General features: G+C 40.2%; 1 protein-coding gene across 1 annotated transcript; it reads left to right on the top strand.

Annotated features, from left to right (window-relative positions):
* Window positions 1-1,000: 1,000 nt before the first annotated feature.
* pdcd4a (programmed cell death 4a) lies at window positions 1,001-22,601 on the top strand. The gene is made up of 11 exons (XM_080464893.1): window positions 1,001-1,521; window positions 7,848-8,150; window positions 8,915-9,012; window positions 12,903-13,016; window positions 13,181-13,402; window positions 14,975-15,072; window positions 15,179-15,293; window positions 17,290-17,397; window positions 20,060-20,170; window positions 20,286-20,425; window positions 21,134-22,601. Exons 1-11 carry the CDS (start codon window positions 1,476-1,478, stop codon window positions 21,183-21,185), a joined length of 1,407 nt encoding a protein of 468 aa, XP_080321019.1. The 5' UTR covers window positions 1,001-1,475; the 3' UTR covers window positions 21,186-22,601.
* Window positions 22,602-23,631: the final 1,030 nt, after the last annotated feature.

Genomic DNA, 23,631 nt, shown 5'->3' with positions numbered 1-23,631 from the left:
CAGTTCAGACAACTTTACTTTTCTACAATTTTGTAGATTCCAGGTCTTATAAACAATTTTCACAATTTATTATAGTTCAAATAATATAGTGTAAAAACATTTTTTCCTCAAATGTGTACCAATATTCCACGGGCCACAATCAACAACCTCATCAACTCTAAGGAGATGTGTTGCTCAGCGTGGGGTAAACGGTGGTCTCACCAGATACTGACTGGCTTCCTGAGTCCCTTCCAATATTAAAACTGCATGTTCCAGGGTGGCTTTTTATTGTGTCCAGCCTGAGGCACGCCTGTGCAATAATCCTGCTGTCTAATCAGCATCTTGATATGCCTTACGTCACCTGTGGGGCGGATGGATTATCTTGGCAAAGGAAATACAATGATGAGCAGTATTTGAGAGGAATAGGAATTTGGTGCACAGAGAAAGGGGTCTTGAAAAACGGGACACGAACTCCAATTTTATAAACCTCACATCGACACCATGAAATTTGGTGTTGTAAAATAGCATCAAATGCATGAGCCATTGGAGGGAACCCAGGCACTTACGAGGAGAACGTACAAAGAAAGGCACAGTATGGACTCGAACCCACTACACTGTTGCTTTGCGGGTGCAAACCACTGCACCAGCTTCATTTGCAGTGCAGCCATGTATCATTCCACATTGGGGACATTGTGTGCTCGCAATATATACAAGCATAGTCCATGCATGAACTTAGTCCAGTTTGATGTTTTTCACAAGTGTAAACGTCTCACCAGTTAAAAAAAGAAAACGACTGAACACGTAAGAAACAAGTGGAACGTTGAAATAAAGATTATTATATTCTTACATATGGAGACAAATAATAAAATCAGGTTTCGGTGTTGACACAATAAACATACATGTAAAAAACAAAAAATGACAACAACAGAGCACAGAGTGGCCGTTCCAGCAGGTCTCATGCTGCTCTCTGATTGGTCGGACTGGACCTGCCCCCACCCACTCTCCTCACCACTCCCCGTCCGCGTTTCCTCCACGTGACTGCTCGGGCTGCTGCTCGCTCAAAGTTAAAAACAGACTTTGTTTATCTTGCAGGCTGTTTGGCTCGAAATGCTCTCCGACTAGTTAACCTCGCTCCTCATTCCTCTCATCTGCATTATTATCGCCCCCTCTTCCTCCCCTTCAATCAGCCGCTGAGAAGAGAGAGAAACTAAACTCGTGCAGCCTTCACCCCGTCGCACTGCTTTGTTATTCACTTTGATTCTTTTTTTTTTTTTTTTTTTTTGTGCAGCGTGAAGATATTGTGAGAGAGAGAGACTCCCCTCGTCCTCCCTTCATTGATCCAAATATTTGTGTTTGCATTCTCCGCGGGGGTCCAACTGACGGCTTTGCTTGCAGTTGTTTGTTTTTTTTTTTGTGGGGAGGATCTGTTGCAGCTCCAGGAGGCTCCTCGACGAGAGAGAGGAAGGATTTTCTATCCGTGCAATCTGGAGAGCGCCATGGCGACTGAAGTGGATACGTGGTCCAGCGCTCCGCTAGCCGACGGTGAGTCAAACGCGTCGGACGTGTGTGCTCCGTGTCGGGGATCAACCACCGGGCCTGCTGGCCGTGTTGCTTCCACACGTCCCCCACCCCACCCCCTCCTTATACTACACGTACTCCATTGTCCCTACATGGGATGGGCAGCCGAGCCAGCCATGCTCCACCATGTGCTCCGTTAAAGCCAGACTCGCATACACACACAAACAAACACGCACGAGCAGCGCTCGTGCAAAAACCCACATTTGCCCTCTAAACACTGCAATTACAATAAAGCTCCACTCGTTTAATGTGTCTTTTTTTTCAAAAGCTTTCACGCGTTTGTTGTTTAGGCTGATTTATATATATCTATATAGATATATAGATATATATAAACAAAAAAAAACATTTAACCCTTTCAGGCTTTTGATTGGACGAGGCCACCGTGTCTACTTCCGCCTTGTGTGCAGTGTGTACGTACAGACACACACACTTTGTTTTGCTGGCCCTTCTCGTGTGTGTTTCCTCTATTAATAAACATACCGATGCACTTTAAACCGATATACACATAACGCATATTTATCGGGGGGGGGGGGGGGGGGGGGGGGAATTCTATTATGAAGCGCGCGCACACAACGTGACAGTGTTCCAAACCTTGTTTCCCCCCCCCCAGACCGTCCAGATTTGGTGCATCTTTCCTGCATGAAATCAGATTTTGCAACAAGGTGAAAACCTGCGAAATGTAGCACTCTGGTAGCCCCCCCGCCTAAATAAAAAACATGGTCAGATTTATACTTGTTACGCGCGTGGATAGATCTTATTAGGATGATTGCACGCTTGTTTTTTGTTTTGTTTTTTTAAGAATGTCTGAGCTCAAACCACACTTGGTTCCTGCTCTCCTCTGTCTGATGGTGACGTCCTCATGTATAGCCTACTATAAGAGCCAATAGAAAAGCCTTGCATAATCGCCTCCGTTGCTGTCTGTTTAAATGTTACATAAGAAACATATTGTTAGCCCTGCAACTAGTGTTAATGTTGAATGAGATTGCACACGTGTGGTGTGCATTCATCCTCATGCTTTAAGACCTTATTTTGTCTTTGGAAGTACACTCTAAAGTGAGGTGACACACACCACATGGCAGGTTGCTGGTGTTATGGTTGTGCGAGTGTTTGTGTAAAAACAGCCGGTCTCCTCAGTACACAGATGGGCTATAATACATAAAGCCCCCCTTCCATCTTTTTGTCTCAAGGAAGGTCAAGCCATGATGCTTTTTATAGCGGTTTCAGTTGATGAGGTGGTGCCAAACACTGTTAAAAGAGTCTTTTGTCTTGGGATGGAGAAAGAGCCTGTTAGTCTGTGTCTGGATGCAGCAGCTCATAAAACTGTAGGGAAACATTAGACTCTGCTTGATTGATCCGACTTTGAAGACATTTCTCTTGTCTCCTTATACTTGGTCATGTAAATGTGTAATTTTTTTTTAAAACAGATTAATTTGCATTTATCTTAACATCAAGTAGCCCATCATCACGTTTGATTTACGTACACAGATGACCAAAAACAGATATGTTTTGATTGAAAGAAGAAAACAGATTTCTATTATAAGCGTCTTTTTCTTTTCCCCTTCCATGTATAAAAGCATTTTTGTTGGCTTTAAAAGCACTCGACCCTGGAAAAAATCTTCTGGAAAAAAAAAAGTGAGCTCTTAATAGCTCGCTGGGAGCTTCGTGTCACATCAGTGGTATTCATCACGCAACCTTCATTAGCGGAGTTGATTTTTTTTTTCTAGTTACCTTTCACTTCTCTTGCATCACCCAAATCAGCACACGATCAGTGCAACGCCTTGTATGTTCTTTACTCCAACATGTTGCTTGGTGGTGTAGCACTTTGGCTTGTTTGCATGTTTTCCCTGTGCAGACTTGGGTGTTCTCCATTTTTCACAGTAAGCTGACCTGCAGGAGGTGATTCTGTGTCGCCTGTCGGGGCGAATGACAGTGTTTGGTTGTTTGGCTCCGTGTTTGCCTCGCGATGGACTGCTGAGCTGTCCACAGTACATCTTCCTCTCCCCCACCATTGTCAGCTGGAATCGGCCCCAACCCTCCACGAACTTAAGTTGGACAAAGTGGTGTTCAAGATGGATGGGCAAACATCAGCTTAGAAAAATAGACACAAATGAGCCTATGTTAATCAGTCACCTGACTTGTCAGCTGCACGTCTCACCACAAACATGGAGCATGGCCCGAGTGAGCTTTTAAGCAACACAGAGTGGCTCTGTGCTCTAAGTGCCCTATAGGGGCAGATTTATTTACATACCTTTATGCACAAATGCATGTTTTTTTTCATTTCACATTTTCTTCATGGCCTGCTGAGTACACACTCTGTTATGGACTTCTTTTGTTAACCCTCGTAGCCTGAATCCCCATGTCACTCATGAGGAAATGTTTGCACTCATTTGTTTGTGTAAAGAGTGTACGTTTAGAAACTGGAAAAAAAAAATTAACCCCCCCCCCCCCCGCCTGCCATATGTCTGCTTTGTGGTAGACCTGTGACTGTGCTAATGATAAAAACAAGCATGCTATCACACATTCAACTGTCAATCTGAAGAGAGCTAATCTCCTGCATGCACTTCATTTGTGCAGATGCTTTGCAGATATTGCAGTGTGATTCAGCAAGCAGAACTCTGAGCTGTTAGTTCATCTCTCTGTCGCCATCCCATTTTGCATTCATTGAAAATTAAGAAAAACAACGATATTTATCATCTGGCAGCCCTTGTAGCTTGTTGTATTGAGGTGGCTGTGTGTGGCCTGGGTTCTCAGCTTTGGGTCTTACCGTTGTGTGTTTACATGTACACATAAATTACTACGCGTGCACCGGTTTAGGCTGCATGTCTGTAACATGTTTGGAATTCTGCCCAAGTGTCCTTTAATTAAAGAAGCAACAGTTAAACCCCAAGTGCATCCACACCCTTTTCTCTAATGATAAATAATACAAAACCAGTTAGTATTATTAAATGGGAGGAATAATTGACTGAAATAATGCTTCCAAACTTTTGTGAGTTGATTTGCTGATTTAACCTTTGACTAACACAGATCTTGTTTGCAAACGGACACGATACAGTTTTTTGCTCAGTGGTTTTTAACATAATAGAAATCGCACAATAGACACTTTTGTGACATTTTAGTAGGAGTAAGAACTTTCACAATGGTGCCGTGAGCTGAACCTGACCTGCTCCGGGAGTTAATGTGGTGGCATTTAGCGAAGAACTAACAATTCCCCATAAAAGCGAGTGAGAACAGTAGCAGGAATTTCCTAATCATTAACCGATGAAAAGCTGAGAAAGCAGTTCTCACAGTGGTAAGTGTTCTGAATGTTTAGATCATTTCGGCGGCGCTGCGTTTATAGCTCAAGTCGAATTGCAGAATTTGTTTGGAAGTAGATTAACACTCCTTAAGATGGCGCTCTCGATCTTGCTTCCCGCTGAATGTGTTTGAACGTCAGGATTTAGATTTCTACAAAAGAACCACGCAAACGCAGCAGTTAAGTTCCATCAAACCAACTCTTCCAAAGTGTGAACAATAGTGAGAAACTCTCCAGGAATTAAAGTGTTTGATTTAATGGCAGAAAGTGTTGAATAGGTGTTCACAGGTTACAATGGGCGAAGGCAGGCTACACCCACGAGCAACTCGCCTGAAATGGATGTTTGTTATTGGACTGTGGGTAGAAATTGCAGTACCCATGCATGCGCAGCTAAAACATGCAGACTCCACACAGAATGGCATTCCTACCCAGAAGTTAAACAGCCTGTAAAAAGGTAAACAGGAGCTCAAAGAAGAAGGCGGCTGACTCATTTAAACTCTTGTGATGTCGTAGGTCGACCTGAAGTGGACTAATACCGACAAGCTGAAAGAGTGCACATCGCTGCGGATGAGTTCCACATAATAATAAAGCAAGTGTCCTACTGCAGGCTGCTTTTATTAAGGCCTCAATTAAGATGACATGAACTTCCACAGATAAATGTGATATCGGCTTTGCGAGTGCCATACTCTTACAATCTATATCTTAAGTAATCTAAAAAGGATTGAGGTAGGTATATTTTCACTTGGGGGGGCTGTGATAAAAATGAAGTTACATTTGGGGTTATTCTTCCAACAGTGGCATTTATAGGCTAGACCAGGTCTACTCCTGGCAAGTAATGTGAAAACTCTGCTCCACTGACCTTCTCATTCATAAACCCAGCTACTGTACAGATACCTAAATGTGAACACCTCTCCAGCCTGCTGCCTGCTGGAATCTCCTACACAGAAAGCAAGGCTGACATCCTCTGCTGGGCTGCACGTGGCTGATGGGGGATTTAAAAAAAAACAAAAAAAAACTATTCTACTATGTTGATTGGTAAAGATAAAAATTTGATTTTTGTTGCATGTTTGTTTAAGAGCATGTCACAGTGACCTATAGCTTGCAGATTTGACTTTCCAACGAACACTCGGGGTTGAGTGCTGCTGGTAAAGAGCCACCATACTGGCTTTAAAATGTTAGCGTGGCTTCATTGTGTTGGGCTTGTTTTGCAACTCTGGCCTTGGCAAACTGCTCAGACTTTTTCTGCCTTCTGATTTTTCTTCTGGCTTCTCGTTGGCCAGTTGTGTGTTTGGCCTGCTGCCATTGGTTAGTTCCTAATTTACTGCTCTGGGAGGCCCTGTGGCCTACATTTTGGAAGGAGGAGGAGCCGAGCGAGGAGATGACACATGGTCGGCTGTTTACAGAATTTTGAAGGCCAAGGGTGTGGTAGGGCCTTTTCTGAAACGGGTTGATGCAGGGAGGTGTAGGAGGTACTTCCTTTATTTTGTTCTTCGCAATGTTCAGCTACTTGAGGTCTGCAAAGTTGAGATTTTTTTTTTTTTCCATGGTTAAGTCAATAACTTTACCCGTGTTATAAAAAGCAATGACTTCTAGCTGCAGCTGTTTGGCTTTGCTTTTATAGATTGTATAGTTTTATCTCTGGCACATTAATTCTCCCTTCTCCTCCCGCTGCGTGTTTTCTGCATGTCCTATAATCTATAGGGCTGTAACTCCACAACCTGCCTTTTGAAGCCATAAATAAGGGATCTTAAGTATCCATTACAGCCTCAAACATTCCCCCTCCTGCTTTCTCTCTCTCCTACACTCCTGTCATGTGAGCACCCATGGACCCAACCATGCCATATGTAGGCAGGTTCACTATCTGTGGTGCACAGATCGCGAGAAGACAGGAATAAAAAAAAAAAGCTTGGTGTCAGCATTTCTCCAGCATGTGTTGCCTCTCCCTCCCTCCCTCCCTCCCTCAGTCCCTCCCTCCCTCCCCCCCATGCCTGCAGCCGCAGCTCCCATGTCACTTGTTGTTTTGTTGTATCTCTTCATGCACATTTAAATTAACCAACCTGAGACAAATCTTCCTAAACACAGCGATTTTTTTTTCTTTCTTTTTTTTTTCTTCTCAATATTTACTCACAAAGGAGTAGCATAACTTATGACTTCTGATAGGAATGGTGAGTGTCGCAAGAATGCATGTGTGGACTTGTGCTGTTGTCGTTTGTGCGTGGTGTTTTGGGTGCTATGTGACCTTTGGCTTGCTGTGCAAACCGCTGGCCTGACACATGGCTGTACTGCACACAGTGTGAAAGCCTTTTTGTGCTCTGAGCTGGTATGCCCGCTGCGCTGTTACAGCACTTTGATGTTGCAGCTTTCTGAATGCACACTGTATGAGGTGACATTAGACGAATCAGTCTCACCGTGTCAACTGTAAATCTGTAACTCCCCACTGCAGTTCTGTGTTGCTCAGTACGTGAAACAATCATTGCCCCATGATTATTTTGCAATGTTTATAGATGGAATATGAACTTGTCTGCCTCACCCTATGGGCTGTGGCTTTTGTGAACACCTCTGGCAGAAAAATGTTTGCAGATAGCAAATAATCCTGTCAGGTTTGCCGTGAGTTTTTTTTTTTTTTTTTAGTGACTTTTTTTACTCAAGGCGCAAAAAATATATAATCCATTTACAGTTGTAGATTTCCCTTTACAAAAAACAAAACATTAATTATCAACATTTTTATTCTTTTAAAAGTTTCCAGTTACCATGTACAGGTACATGAATACCTTGAACATGACTAAGTTTCAAACAATTTACCATAATTACACCATCTGGAGCCGAACCCAAGCCATGAAACCCAAACAAAGATCAGGGTGTGAACTGGTTCGTCCTTCCACATATTTTGGTCCTCAAGTGTCTCAAATTGTATGCGGAGAACAAGCATGGATTGCAGTCTCCTTCTGGCACTGTGAAAAGCGGAATGTGACCAAAAAAATTGCTGCTGTGATTGCAGGGATGCTTTCGCTCGACGGCAACCCGGCAGAGGCGAGCCATCCCTACAGCGATGACGAGGACGCGCTGAACGAGGTCGAGGTGAACGGCAACTGGACGCCCCAGGAGAAAGCCCTCCACGAAGCCCGTCTCAAAGCCAAGGCCAAGCGGCGCCTGCGAAAGTCCTCATCCCGCAACTCCACCAGCGAGTCCTTCTCCGAGTCGGGAGAGTTGGCACCGGGAGACCCCAACAGTCCCAAGGGCAAAGTCAGCACCAACGACCGCAAATCGCGGACAGGCAAAGGCAGAGGGCTTCCAAAAAAAGGTGCGAAGTGCAGTTATATGATAGAGAGCAGTAAAGTTTATTTTATGTGACGAGTCGGTAAACTTTAACAGCTCTAGCTTATAATTTGCTTCAGTCAATCCAGAGTTTTCCAACGTAACTGGTAGTTTAAAACCAAACTTTTTTAGTGGTATTTTATACCTAAATAGAAATTTTCATGCTTTCTTATCTCCATCTTTATATTGTGGCAGTGATGAGGCATTTGTAATCGATTTGTCCAAAAACTGACCGTTATGGAAAAGCAAAACCTTTACTGTATGTGTTCAGGATCATCTCATGGTGTAGGACGGAAGTGATTATGGTGAGCAATAAACAAAAACAAAATAGAACCAGGTTATGTATACGGGGCTCCAATAATTTAGTTTTAATGTGGAACATTTAGATTTGAAGCCCTTAACCCTAACCCCTTTGACACAGATGCTTTTCCTCTTTAAACTAAACCTGAATCTTGTGTCACTTATCAGATTATTGATGGCGCTCACAGATTTCTGCAGTCTGAACATGGATCCTCACAGGCGGCTGTTCCCAGCGCTGCTTTGTCTAACTTTTTCATCTGCAACCCTGGGTCTAGATTTAGAAAAGTATTGTTTCCAAAAGCTCCAGTCAAAATCTTTTAAATACAGGATTGACTTATCAAATCACAGCTCAATTACAAGAACCTCACGTTGCAAACTATCTTCTTAATGATTTGATTTTCACCTCTCCCGAGTCATTTTGGTGACTTTACTGATTGTGGTTGTTTGCAGGTGGCGCTGGCGGTAAAGGAGTGTGGGGGGCTGCTGGAATGGTTTATGAAGTTGAAGAGCCTGATGTTCGGGATCCCAACTATGATGAATCTTCTCAGGTGAGTGAGAAGAACAAACTATTTGGATTGTGGGTCATTTAAAGTTGAAGCTGTTATGTATTAAATCAAATAAGAACTAAACGTGTGCTTAAAAATGATTAATCTCTATGACATACATAATGAATTGCAGTTGTTGCGTTCATATTTTTTTCTTAAAGAGGCTTGTTTGAGTCATAGACGATAAAAACCGCAGCCGCACAGGTTTTTTTTGTTATTGTTGTTGTAGCAGCTCTGGTTTGTTGTTTGGGAAAGGCTTTTGTTCCAAAGAGGCCCTCTATTCGCGTGTGTGTGTGTGCACAATGATAGAAAACAGAAGACTTGTATGTTATCATATTAAAAAAACTCATAGAATCAAGCAGCTGTTGTTGTATTTGTAGCTGTTCTCTTCTCAGATGTTTCCCGGTTCCATCCGGTTTTCTTTCCAGTGTCCAGTCCACTAAATCCATTGTTCACTCAGATGTCCTGCCTTGCTGGTTTCACTCCATCGAGTGTCACTTTCGTGCTCCGTTTCCGCCTCCTCCTCCAATAGCACCCACATATTGTTGAGCTGCAGCATTGTAAAGCCTTTGAATAGCCTGGCAACAACATCCAGCGCCCGTCGCTGGCCACTGAAAGGATTGCCGAGTCACACACCTGATGTTTGACCGGCTCAGTCAGGTGATCGCATCCAACACGTTCCTGTTGTCGTTATTACTATATACTATTAGACAACCCCGCTGTTCCAGCTCTATTTCCAAGAAAGAAAGTTAGTTTTCTATTCGGATGACTGTGGTACAGATTGAAGCAAATTAGGATTTTTATTGATTTGGGTTTGCTTATTTGTTTCTGTTTATAGTTGTTGTAAAATCTCACATAATAGATTTTGGGGTAAAAGGTTCACTGAGATCAATTGGTCGATTGTTTACTTGTACCTCTGGGGCCTTCCTGAGGCCACATGTCTACAAACAAGTTCCACCATCATAAAGGCAGTCGTGTGGCAAAATAAATGTTTGGCTAATATAGTGTTTTTGGTAAGCAAGCATTTGATCTTCAGATAAGGTGGAGTGCTTCAACTCATCCTTAAAAGGAAACATTCTAATTGCGTGTATATATTTATATATTATTTTTTATTTTCTTTGAAAAAAGCACAACTGAGGAGTGTATTGCCCCCTTGAGCAGAAATAACTTTCTCAACTTCATTTTTACAAACCATACAACAAACAAGAAATATCTGTCAGGGTAAATTAATCTAACTTGTATAGCCTTTTTCAACTGCGTGAGCACTCCCATGGCTGCTGCCATGCAATACAGCTGTCAATCCATCTCTACCCTAACAGGTGGATATGATGGGAATCAAACCTGCAACCTCCCGATTGGGAGATGACCGCTCTACCAACCGGGCCATGCCGCGCCCATACCGTCATGTACAAGGAAAGATGAACTGAACCTTTGCATCAATGATTATCTGTGAGAGTCCTTAAAGCCTTTGAGGCCCTTCACTATAATTGATTTACCTTCAGTGTTCCTCAAATAATTCCTAACATTATAGCCTGTTTAAATCTGCAAAGTGAAAAAAAACAAACCTATTTCCAAATAGAGACTTTTTGTGGATGTGTTTGCCACCAACTACGTTCTTTCATTGCTGCTGGTGAGCAAATCCTGTTCCTTTACTTTATCTGTATCATAAAAGAAATGGTCCCTGACAGCAGCTTCTTTAAAAAGAGGACGATGTCTTCATGCATAATTTCCTCAGCTTTCTGTGTGTGTGCTGCCATTTTAATATCTCTCATTCAGTATTTCATTGGGATTTAAATCTAGGCTTTCACTTTGTCAGACAGAAGAAATGGGGAGTTAGAAAAGGGCAGACACTGAGATTTCTTTTGTCAGCAGAGGAAGATTATTATCCCTTTTGTGAGATCCACTTGTGGTTCAACTTAGTGTTGATAATGTTTTAAGTCTTTTTTAGAAACTGTTCAAGATTTAGCTGTACTTTGTAAAATTGGATATTTAAGGACCACAGCAACCAGACAAAGGAAAGGAGAAATAGTGTCTATTATGTGTTATGACAGTGGTCATTTTCTTTGTGGTACTAATGCTTTTGTAATGATTTCAGATGATTTCTAGGTGTATCTATGAAAGTGAAAGCCGCTAGAAGGTTTCCTTTCAGTTATTCCTACACTCATTGCACAAGATCTAAAAGGTTTACAACATTAAATAAATGTTAATTGTGGTAATTATGACCATCAATGAAAGATGATGGGAAAACAAAATCTCCGCCTTTGAGTTTCATGACTTACAAGATAATTTATAAAGGATTGAAATATTTCAATAAATGAGTAAGAGTTCCAAAATATGAAGACGTTCAACTGTTTTAATTCAATAACGGGAAACACCTTCTATTGTATTAGAAAGTTTTGAGATACTCTGTTTCCTCTATTGTTTTAGGGAGTTTAAACACTTATATGTATGAACAATAATACATTTAAAGTCGACTGCATCGGTCCAAACATTGTAGTACTAATATGTTTTATTATAGACATGATGATTATTATTTTTTTGTCTGAACTTTGAAGGGAGAAGTTTAAATAAAAATGCTGTTAACATCTGAATCTTTACACGATATCTCCAAGCTCAGCTGAAACACACCTGCTCACATGATTGTTGAATCCAGGTGGCTCCATCCCGTCGATATCAACAGTATCTTCAATCTTTAACCCCGTTATCGTGTGTTTGTCTGCTGCTGAGGTCAGAATGTAGGCTGGGAATGGAGCGTCTGTCAATAGAAGGCTGATAAGCTCAGTGTGATATTTTTCTTTCTTTCTTTCTTTTTTCCTTGACCGATTCATGAAAGTAGTGGAAGAAGATGTCAAGTGTTAAATGGGAACTTGGGCTGAGTGGTACAGGGGGGGGGGGGGGGGGATGATGTGTGGTCTTTGAATCAGACTGAGCAGGTCACCTGATGAAGGATTTGTGACGCTCACAGGTCATTCAGTCCCTGGGAACCTGTAGATACAATGTGAATAACCCCGACATGCTCAATTCTACCTTTCGTCTCCTTTCCTCTTTTTCTTAACTTTAGTTGATGTTAAATTTGACACAAGAAACTTCATGGACAAAACAAAACACAGACAATCTTAAACAGTATTAAAAACAAAAGTCTGGCTTGAATGTTTGTGGGGTTATTTAGCTGTTGAGCCACATTTAATCAGTGCTTACAGTTCTCCAAGTCATCAAAAGTACTTACATTTCCCACTGAAGTCTTTACATGTCACTAATTGGAATCGATAGAAATCAAACCTTAATATCTTAAAGGAGATTTTTTATTTTTTATTTTTTTTATGCCAGGGTGATACCGTTTCACAATTCGATAAGCAGAAAGTGAGGGATATTGAGCTTTCGGGTGACATTTCAGGATGGACCTAAAATGCACTATAACCTTTGCAGGTTATAGTGCACCTAATGTGACCTTCTCTAAATTTCTGAATGCTTAAAACCAACTGTTCAATGTGGTTCAATGGAACAAAAAAAACCTAAACAAGGAGTTTAATGGTAAAATTCACAGTAGTCAGGTTCATAGATACTTGGGTCTAAACTTGGTATACCACCAAAATGGACTTAAAAAAAAAACCAAGATGTGCTTTAACAGCAAAATTGACTTGTTTTTCTTTTTGAGAATATTTACATCCAAAAGAGGTGTCTTAATCACGATCTACGATCATAAATCAGATGGTGACTATCAGTATTTGTTTGCTAAATCCTTTGCCTTCATCAACATTCTGGATTTAGTTTGCCTCACAAAATGCAGAAAACTGCATCTCTGGCCGAATATTTGTAGAATAGGCTCTTTACACACAGAAATGAAAGTATTTTTGTGCTTGTTTGTGTGACTAACGACGCATGTTCTTGCACAGGGGGACACAGTTTACGCCACAGTTGTGCCAGAAGTCGACGAGAAAGAGCTAGAAAAAATGGTCAACCCGATTGTCCAGGAGTACTTCGAACACGGAGATACAAAGGAGGTGGAGGTAAGTTGAACTCTGTTTTGCCAATAAATGTGCACATTCTGAAATTAAAAGGACAAATGAATGCACACAGTGATACGATTTTAGATTATTACATTAGTAACAGGGCAGCTTTCAGTTGTTTTCCCTATTGTGTCTGATTTCTACATGCTTCTTGCCTCTGCCAGATGTTGCTGAAGGAGCTCAACCTGGGTCCACACAAGTACGAGTTCTCCTCCTTTGCCGTGTCCCTGTCCCTCGAGGGTAAAGCCAGCCACCGAGAGCTGACCTCCCGGCTGCTGTCCGATCTGTCGGGAAAGATGCTGTCGCAGAACGACATGGGGCGCGCTTTCGACAAGATCCTCAAAGAGCTGCCGGACCTCATACTGGACACACCGGAGGCGCCGCAGGTACAGCCGCTTGGTAGAGGAGGAAGTCTGAGCTGGGGCTTTCTTATCGGCGGATGCTGCACAGTGTGGTTTCACAGAGTGCAGAGACATGGCTCAAGCACACTTGAACAATTAAATATATCACAGTAATATGATTCCTTCTTGTGCACACATAAATCTCAAATATTCCCCACATTGTTTGGGCGTCACACGCTATTACACGCCAAAAGGCCGGGCTGCTTGGATACAAACATCACCGTTATTGTTGAGATTTTCTCAAACTTGAATAGTTTTTCCCAACTTCTATGCGATCGAGGTAAAGTGGAGGTAAAGAAAGTCCTGCCCACTTCAGGTTGGTAGTACGACAGTACTCAGGGGGCAGCTTAAAGGATCCCGAGGTCAACATGGCTGCTCACACTCTGACATGTTTATCGAAGAAACGTTTTTATACAAGTATTACTTCTGTTTGTATGATTTGGCCATTCAGTGCAGCAGGGATGTTCCCTGTGAATTGGAAGATTAGCCGATGTTGTGAGCGTTCTAAATGTATTTATAGTTAAAGCTTAACCGCTCTACTGGACCCATCAATACTGATGTCTGACACGCAGTAAAGGGAATTTATATTCTGGCTTTTCCAAGGAAGATCCAAACATTTGAGACAAGTGCAAAGCAGCCTCATAACTGAGATTTAATTGTAAGAATTTAGTGTCACATTTCCAGCATGTCGTCAGTATTTTAAAGCCCAATCAGGTGGAAATCAGGACTGTCATTAAATGTTCAGCACTAATGTTGAATAAATGTTAAGTGAAAACAGACTAGACAAAAAAAAAACGACAAACAAATTTTGCGGTATTGAGTTTACTCCATATATCAGAAATAAACTACGCTTTTTGAAATTTAAGTATTCCTCTCATGCTTATAGAAACAAACAAACAAACACTAACTAACTATTGCAGCTTTTTCTTCTCCTTCAGCTAAGTTACTCCTGTCCCTCCTGGAAGCAGGTCCTGATTGTCTGAATAAGGCCTAGCGTCCCATCCGGAGGCAGTTACGAGAAACATCTGTTTGGTTGAACGACATTCTTGCAGGTTAAATTGAGGCTTCAATATATAACAATTGATCACACATTCAGATTTATTGCTTGGGGTTCACTTCACAAGATCTTCATTTTAGAAGTTTTTCAATTGAGAGTTTTGAAGTGAATGTAATCACTCAAGACCCATTACAGAACAAAAGAACAAGCTATTGATTCCCGTTATTCTTATTGGATCTGTTTTCTTGTTTGAAAATTATTGTTATTATAGTGTGCACAATCCCTCAGAGGGCGCTGATTCCCCAGCGGAGGATTGTTGAGGCATATTGTGGAAGTGTTTTGTAACTTTTCTAACTGAAGAGTTCTTGTTAGTTGTGTGAACGTTGCTCACCGTGACTCAATATTGACACACTGCAGGTGGTAAGGATTATACATTCAGAAAGGCTTTAGTTTGGTTTAAGTCATCATATTGACAGCAGATTGGACTCAAACATGTGATGTGGGTACAGTTTCTCCTTTTATTCAAAATAGTTTTTTTCCCTTGTTTTTTCCCCCCCCAGATGTTAGGCCAGTTTATCGCCCGAGCCATAGCGGACCATGTCCTGCCCATGTCTTTCCTGGACTGTTACAAGGGCAAAGTGGACTGCGACCATGCCAGGTGAGAACCAAGCAGAGGTTGTCTTTCAAACCAAAGTACATAAGATTAAATCCTTACATTATTCTGTCATAATCACGACCTTAAATTGGATATTTACTTTCCTCAGAGTTGCTTTAGACCGTGCTGCAGTGCTGCTGACCATGAAGCGGGAGATGGTGCGTCTTGACAACGTGTGGGGTGTCGGTGGCGGTCTGAGACCGGTTAAGCATCTCGTCAAAGAGGTAAAATAATAACCTTTTTTTTTTTGTATCTGTTTTAATATAAAATAAGGGTGTTTTTTTTTTTTTTTTTTTTTAATCGTCTCATACTCCAGTTCTAACAATGAGTGTTATGCTGGGTTCTGCACGATAATAGTACGGGCAGTTCTAAATAAGAGGAGCATGCAGGATACAATCCATGGACACTTGACTGGGCCGGACAAACATCAGGTGTGCTTTGTGATCATATCAGGGTGTTGACAAGCCGGCTCCACGCGCTAGACGAACTTAACAAGCCTTTCAAATCTTTAAAATGTTGCATCGCCAAAGCTTTGCGTGGCAGCGGGGATGGCGCGCCGTGAGAGTCTGTGTTTGTGTTAACGTCACGTCAGGTACACAACATAAGGCAAAGAGTCCTGCTGGGTAGAGACCTGCAGGTCTGCCCTCTGTTGTATTGCTGAGTCAGCAAAGCATTTTCCTCCCGTGTAAAGTGGAAATGAACTCACACACACGCCTGCATGCACACTGTCTCCTTTAAAACTATGATACAATAAGTGTTTGTGCTATTTAGAGAGGCAGCCCCCCCCCAATGCAGCATATTTGTTTTAATGACTCTTTAAAGCATTGTAATGTGTCGCCCTTCACAGAGAGTTTACTTGCATCCGTGTCCTGAATGACCCAAATAAATTCAAATATCGAAGGATTATTTCTAAATTTATATTCAGGATGGGTTCAATACATCTCAAACATTCACATGCCATTTGTGATTTCACTGCCTTTGTTGTGGGAGCGGACAGTGTGGGGGAAATCCAAGTGCACGTCCTATAAAATTCCAAGTTATGTAACAGTTAACAGATGAGAGAGAGAAAAAGAGAGAGAGAGAGAGAGAGAGCTTTTCATTGGCGAGGCCTCAGTTACGTGTGTCGGGTCGTCCTCAGTAGCCTTCAGACCCACAGTTTCCTGCACAGTTTTGATTTCCTGCCTGGTTGTGTGCAGCCTGCGGCAGGGCGCCGCGGCCACGAGGAGGTGCAGGGACTCCCCTCGCTCACTGCTCTCATTCGCTCAGCCCGTCTCCGTCGTTTGATTCTTTTCTTCTCCTTTTCACTGCCCTGCGGACAGCATGTTCTCCTGTTGTGTTTCGGTGAATTAGACACGGCGTTGACTCACAGCGTTTTGAGCATCTTGCATTAATCACTCTCCTCTCGGAGCTAAACTGGTATGACTAATCGTTCCTTAAATAGGTTTACATAAAACTGTGCTTGTTAATATACAAGCGGCTTCACGGCGAGAGTGATATGACCAAGCCTGCTAACGAAGAATGAAAACATTCGAGCGCCATTCCGATGGTAAATAGATGGACATCAACCACATGTGACTGATTTTACTGCCCTGAGAAGAGGGGTTTATTACTGTCGCTGTATAACTGAGAGGCAGGTGCGCTCCTGTTATTCAGTGTCTACTGGGAGCGAGAACCATGAGAAACAAGACTAAATCACATTTATCATTAATGAATCCCATTATAAACCTCTTTAGTATTTTTCCACTATCACACATGCTGTTCGTCTGCTGTAAATGGAACTTAACATTTTAAGTTGAAAAGGCCTTTCAGGAGGTGAATAAACAAATCCATGAGCTACAAGAGCAAGACTTTTAGGGGAGCATAATAAAAATAAATATCCATCTGTTGACACAAGGAGTGTTTTTTTTTTTTTATTTAATGTGGAGTGTGTCTGTGAGATTTGTCAAATGTGTGTCAGTTCAGCCCTTAAAATGTGTCACGTCCTGCATATCAGCTGTGGCTCAACAGCCGCATTTGGTTCCTATTCAAGCCCATCTTTTTTGTAATCCAAAGTAAGGCACGTAATCCAGATGCATTTAACTGTGTTTCTTAAACTATCATAGCTTTGTTTGGGGTGGAGCATCAAAAAAGTGATCAGACTGGCATGTTATGTTCCACCGCCTCTCAGAGCTTCATCTTCTGGGCTGTAACAGGATGTTAACAGAGTTTCATCTGTTCCAGATGAACCTTCTGCTCAAGGAGTACCTGATATCAGGAGAAGTGTCCGAGGCGGAGCACTGTCTGCGGGACCTGGAAGTCCCACACTTTCACCACGAGCTGGTCTATGAGGTACCGGCTCCCTCAACTTATGTCATTTCTTTTTTTTATGTTCCGTGTACTCCGAGTTCAAAAGCAAATGCAGAAAAGGTGTTCTCCATTACAACTACTGTTCCACCAATTGTTAATTAAATGTTACCCCATTACTGCTCAGTTTCCTCAAAAGAAATACTCCTTTCAAAACCCTTCTACATCAAAACAAATCTCAAATTAACCATAAAGTGTGTTTTGACCCTGCGGCACTTTGTTCTGTGTGTAAATAAAGACAAAAAAACAGATGTTTTCTGCTAAAAGAAAAACTTACTCATTACAATGATACAGATAAAAGATTAGAATATAATTTTAATCATTGACATACCAAATATAAAAAAGTATATAATTAAAAAATAAAAATCTAAATATTACAGGCCACTCTTTTAAAAGTAGTATCTCAACACTCATGATATACAAACTAGTTTCAAGCATTAAAACAAACAAACTGATAATTATGGCTTCAGGAAAAGAAACAAAAAAGAAACTATTAAATTTATTGATATTCTCAGATACTGTATTTTCTATTTTCAAGAGCTAAAATGATAAAAAAAAATCTAACTGAAAAAGCTTGAAATGTGTCAGATTATAATTTTTTTAAATAAGTTTTTTTAAATATGGGGAATTTAAATTATTGGAGTGGGTGTCATCTTTGTCATTTAAGTTTTATTGAGATGTACCTTTACTTGATTACAGTAATTTGACTGTTTGTGAGTTGTTACTTCACATCTTTCTGAGGAAAACTTTCACAGGCAAGGTGTGAAGTGTCAAAAACTAAAGTGTTAAAAAAACAATTCCCAACATGTGTTTTTAAGTGTTTACTCAAATAAACCGAGAGCAAAACTGACCATGAAAATCTCCTCCGTAACGGCCATTAATGTTATCTGCCAAGGACATTGTGTGTTTGGCAGCGACTGTTTCTCCTGTTTGCAGTACATGTACCCATTAGTCGAACCAAAACTCTGCACAGTAAAAAAACAAACAAAAAAAAACAACATACACTCACTGGTTCACTTCAATTCATTTCACATTTTCACATGCGGGTCTCCGACTCTTGGACCAAACATGTTGCAGCTTTAATGGAAACGGTCCAAGTTGAAAAGTGATTCCATCGAGTGTGACCGAGTGCACACGTTGATATCAAGTGAAACGCCGTGCAGTGCAACAGCTGGAAGACATCTGGACACTTCCCCATTTGTTTTTGTCTTTTCCAAGTTGAATTATGTGAACTTTTGTTGAAAAGTCAGCTGGAGTTTCTGCATATAGTGAATAATGCACCTGCAAATTCAAAAAAAAAAACCAATTACTTTTTTTTATTTTTTTTTTCCAAGCTGTTCTTTAGCTTTTAAATACCTAAACTCAAATAAAAACAATTTTTTACATTTGAATGAGAAGTGTTATGACTTTTGTTAACACAATAAATCCATTGTGATAACTTTAAGGTTCAAGCAGTGTCTTCCACTAGGAAAAGTATGTGTGTGTCTGTATGTGGAGTTAAACTCTGGAACAAATTGGGAGTAGAGCACAAACAATGTCCAAATATTCATCAATTCAAATCAAGATATAAAAAAATAGTATGGTCAAAATACCAGAAGGAGGATACGGGCACTTGATTACTAATGGATGTTACAAAGTGATGTATACTTTAATGGTCAGATCTAGCTAATGATGAAGTCTATTGTTGTTATTACTATTATACTATTGCAGTTGTTATTATTGTTATTATTGTTATTGGTATCATTATTTTTTATCATTATGGTTGTTATTATTGTAAGAGGATATAACATGTAATTCAGTAACAAGAAATAACTAAGTGATTATATTGTATTACTAATATCATACATTATCTAATAGACTATATGTCTTGGCTGTTTTTGTTGTTGTTTTATTTTCTGTTTTATTTTAACAGTGTTATTGTAGCAGCCACATTATCATTATTATTTAAGTTTATGAACAGGGGTGGGAGTTAATAAGCTTGTCTTCTTCCCACTCCTTTTCGAGCTAGAGTGTTGATATTATTTTTTCTTTTATTGTATTTTTTTCTGGCTTTTATGCCTGTGTTGTGTAGCTCGAAATAAATTTGGAAATGAAAATGAAATGAATTGTTATTGATCGGGGGTGTCAAACACGTATCTAGTACAAGTGTGAACGTTGCAAATCAAAGTAATTTCGAACAACCTGGACAAATACAGAATAACACGGTTTAAGCGGGACGAACACAAATGAGTGCGTTTGTGAAAACTTGCATGTTGCAGGTCGAAAATATTGTGTGACCTTTTCAATAGGAGTCTAAAGAGAAATACTGTGGCAAGAAGGATTCCAGATTGACCTTAAACAAATAGGTTGTTTATCCTAGGTTTTGTTATTACCTTTTAGATTATTGTTTTATTGCTCTGGCCCAGTTAAGATCGAATGGGGGTGTGAGTATTCTATGAACTGAAATGACTTAAAGCCCTGCACCTTTTTTATAAGCTCCAACACTGCCATCAGGTGGTAAAATGTTTATCTTACAGGTCGCAAGTATTTCCAGATGTATATCTTTTGATGTTGGTTATCTTTGTCCTCGTGTTGTTGCTGAAGTAGTGGGGACTTTTCCTGGCGCGCTGTCTGGCTTAAGCATCATGTTGCACGTGTCGTTTCTCAGGCTGTAGTGATGGTGCTGGAGTCCAAAGGGGAGAGCGCCAGTCACATGATGATGAAGCTTCTTCAGTCACTCTGGAAAACAGGCCTCATCACTGTGGACCAGATGAACAGGGTCAGACTCTTTCCTCTGTATTACTCTGAGGTTTCATTCATTTGTGGCTGTGAAATCCCCGAAAAAATAAAGCATCGGTTAACCTCGACACGATTTTGCACAAATCCACCTGCAGGGTTTCCAACGTGTCTTTGACGAGCTCCCTGAAATCAGCCTGGATGTGCCGCATGCCCACTCCATCATGGAGACCTTTGTGGATCTCTGCTACCAGGAGGCAGTGATCACCAAGCAGCTGAGGGATGCCTGCCCCTCCAGGTTTGTCAAACAGCACTTCCTTTTTATCTTCTAAAAACCGTAGTTCCTTTGACTAATTTATCACTTCTATTATTTATTTTTTTTAAACATACAAATGCTCATAAATATGTCATTAAATTGTTAATCAAGGTTTAGTAGTCGGTTATTATTGAATTTTTAATTAGAGTTTGACTAAAGATTGACATTCAACCAAATTTGTAATCTTTACACACAGTATTTTTTATGCATTTGATTCGACAGTGACATAATAAAGAAAATTAATCTGGTCACTTTAATTTTTCTGTTTAGACACAGCCTGAGATTTCAGTTCTTTAACTCATTTCCTTGAGTTGGACCATCATTGGCCAAATAAACGTGACAGCAGGGGACAATGTGTTGTTTCATGTTTGCAACATTTGATTTATAACATGATTGTAGTAATGTTTTTAACCAGAATTGCTGCATTTTCAAAAAAAAATTTTTTTTTACTGCGATTTGGTGATTTACAAAGTGCATTATTGGCAATTTTACATGCAGCATTGTGATGTGTTTTTGAAAGGTTGTAGAACAATCAGATCTATTTAATGACTATGTATAATCCTGGATAATACAACCAACCTGTCTCTGCTTTTGTTTTCACTGCGCTGCCACTTGATTATACATTTTTATAAAAGCGTTAACACACAAAAATGATATAAACGTGTCTCAAATATTATTTTTCTCCACCAGAGGGCGAAAGCGTTTTGTAAGTGAAGGAGACGGCGGCCTGATAAAGAACTAATCTGCCAGAAGAGGAAGAGGAGCTGCAGGGGCCGAGGCTGACGGGTGTCCACTGGTTCTTACACCCTGTATCTGGTTCAGCGTGTTTCCCTACAACCGGGCATGCCTGCCGTTCAGTGTTTCCTTGTTCCCCTCCTGATAATGTTGTCATCACACAAACCAGCGTTGACGTTCGGTGGAAGTAAACTGAAGAGTGTCTCAGGCATTCAGTTCCCTTCATCTTGTTAATCACTGTTTTAGAGGATTTTTTTTTTTTTTTTGGAAGAAGAAAAATATTCTGTATTTCTGGGGTTGATGCAAACCTCTGCCTCAGTCTTTGTACCTGTTTGTTCAGAAATAATGGTGTCAGAGCTGCGGGAAGGCAGGTGGGCAGACTGGGTTTTTATGGGAATTGACTTGGTATAGTCATCTTTTGTTTTGGTGTCACCTGTTGCCATGTCTCTTTTTGGATGTGATACTCTTTAAACGGGACAAAACACACTTACTTACACACACCTGAGAACAGAGCATACTGTACAGGAGGTGAGCACTTGGTAATTTTGGATTGCAGCCTTTTCATCGTCCTCCGCAAATCATTTGAAATTATTGAATTACTTTGAGGACGTCATGCTTTGTACCATCTGGTTCAAATGTCTGCTGATCCTTCAGGGACAGTACTTTTTTATTTTTATTTTTTTGGTCTACGAGGCCATAATGTTTACTTTATAAAGCAGCAGTCATGGCAAGCGAATAAGGATTTAGGCTGGTGTGATAGAAAATTGCATTTAGAAAATATGCATCAGAAGCCATTTTTGAAAGAAATAATACATTTGAGCAAATGTGTGTTTCAAAAATACTGATATTTGAGCGATCCTTTTAGCGATCCTATTACGCTTGCTTTTTGCTGTTGTATTTACAGGTACATGGTCAGCAGGTGACTCTGGACAGGTAACCTTCAAATGCAAAGACAAACCTGCGTCATGAAGTTTGGAAATGAATTTTTTTCTGCCCCTGTTTTGACAGATTTCCATGTTGACCAAAGTTATAATAAAATAGATTTCATTCAGGCAACAAACTGACGTTTCTGTATGTTGTTTTTGATTTCTTTCCTGGTAGTATGGGTTTAAAAAGTTAAGACATAGGTGACGGGGCAAGCAGAATTGGAGATCAACCACATTTGGTGACTGTAGAAATCGGCTGTGGATCCCTAGAGTATGTTTTCAACCTTGTCTTTCTTCATCCATTTGTCTCCTTTCCAGTTTTTCCCTCATCGTTCATTTCCTTGAAATCTGTAACCCGCATTTTGAGGCCAGAGTTTGGATTGGATTTCACCTCAATGCTCTGACCGCTGTGCTGGTAGCACAATGTCCTTACACTACAGCAGACATTGCAAACCTGTGTTCCTTGTCCACATACTCTGCAGCCTGTGAGCCAATTTAAAGAAAAAAAAAAAAAAGAAGTAAATTATTGGTCTCAGAGGTAATGATATAATGGTACATTCAAACACACTTGTACCAGGTCTCAGTAAAAATTACAAAATTATTGGCTATGGTTCATTTAAATGGGAAAAACAAATAGACGTGTGTGTGCGTGCTGAGGACTAAGTCATTGTATGCATGTGTTGAGTTAAATATCATTTTTGATTTGAATTATGATAGTCTGCTTTAAAAAAAAAAAATCAATCCACACTTATTTCATTCACTAAAGGGGGATACTGCTTTCTTTTTCAAACCTCAATTAATTGTTATCAATTGTTATCAATATAACAATTAGTAAAATTCAGAAAAAATACAAGATTTTTTTTTTTTTACCCAAACATTTGTTGTGAATCAGAGCTTTTATCTAAAACAGTGTGTCTAACATGATGGAAGAAACATTTTTTTCTGTGAAAACACCATTTTCTGATTCTCATTTCAGAGAATCGGCAAATATATTTTCCATGAAACCTCACCCTTTTGACATATCTATCACTTCATGCATATATAAAATTGTTTTTCCATAAGAAAATAAGAATTCTGAAAATTATATTGATGAAACCGTGGAAATGTCATAATTCAGAAATTATTTTTCCCCTTAGAACTAGTTTCCAAACGTATGTTTGTTTATGAAAAAACAAAATAAATATTTAATGGATATTTGTATAAGCCTAAAAGAACAACATATTGTTTTCCTGCAGGAAAAAGTTATATTAAATAATTAATGGATCCATGTTTTGTGAATTTATAAAAGCTTTCTGAACTAAATGCTTGATGTTCCATATAATGCACAACAAAAGAAAATGACTGAGGAAAAAGTCATATTTCCTATATTTCAATAAAATGACATGATTCAATCTACTTCGGAGTTACTTTTTTTTTTTTTTACTGTTATCGACATTGTTTTTTCAGGGTTTCGTTTATTTGAACAACGCTATTTGAACTATTTAATAATAATTAGTCGGGGGGGGGGGATTGCGTCGTGACGTCACA

The sequence above is a fragment of the Lipophrys pholis genome, assembly GCF_963383615.2.
Source record: "Lipophrys pholis genome assembly, chromosome: 5".
Lineage (NCBI taxonomy): Eukaryota > Metazoa > Chordata > Actinopteri > Blenniiformes > Blenniidae > Lipophrys > Lipophrys pholis.
This window is presented reverse-complemented; position numbering and strand designations above follow the sequence as displayed.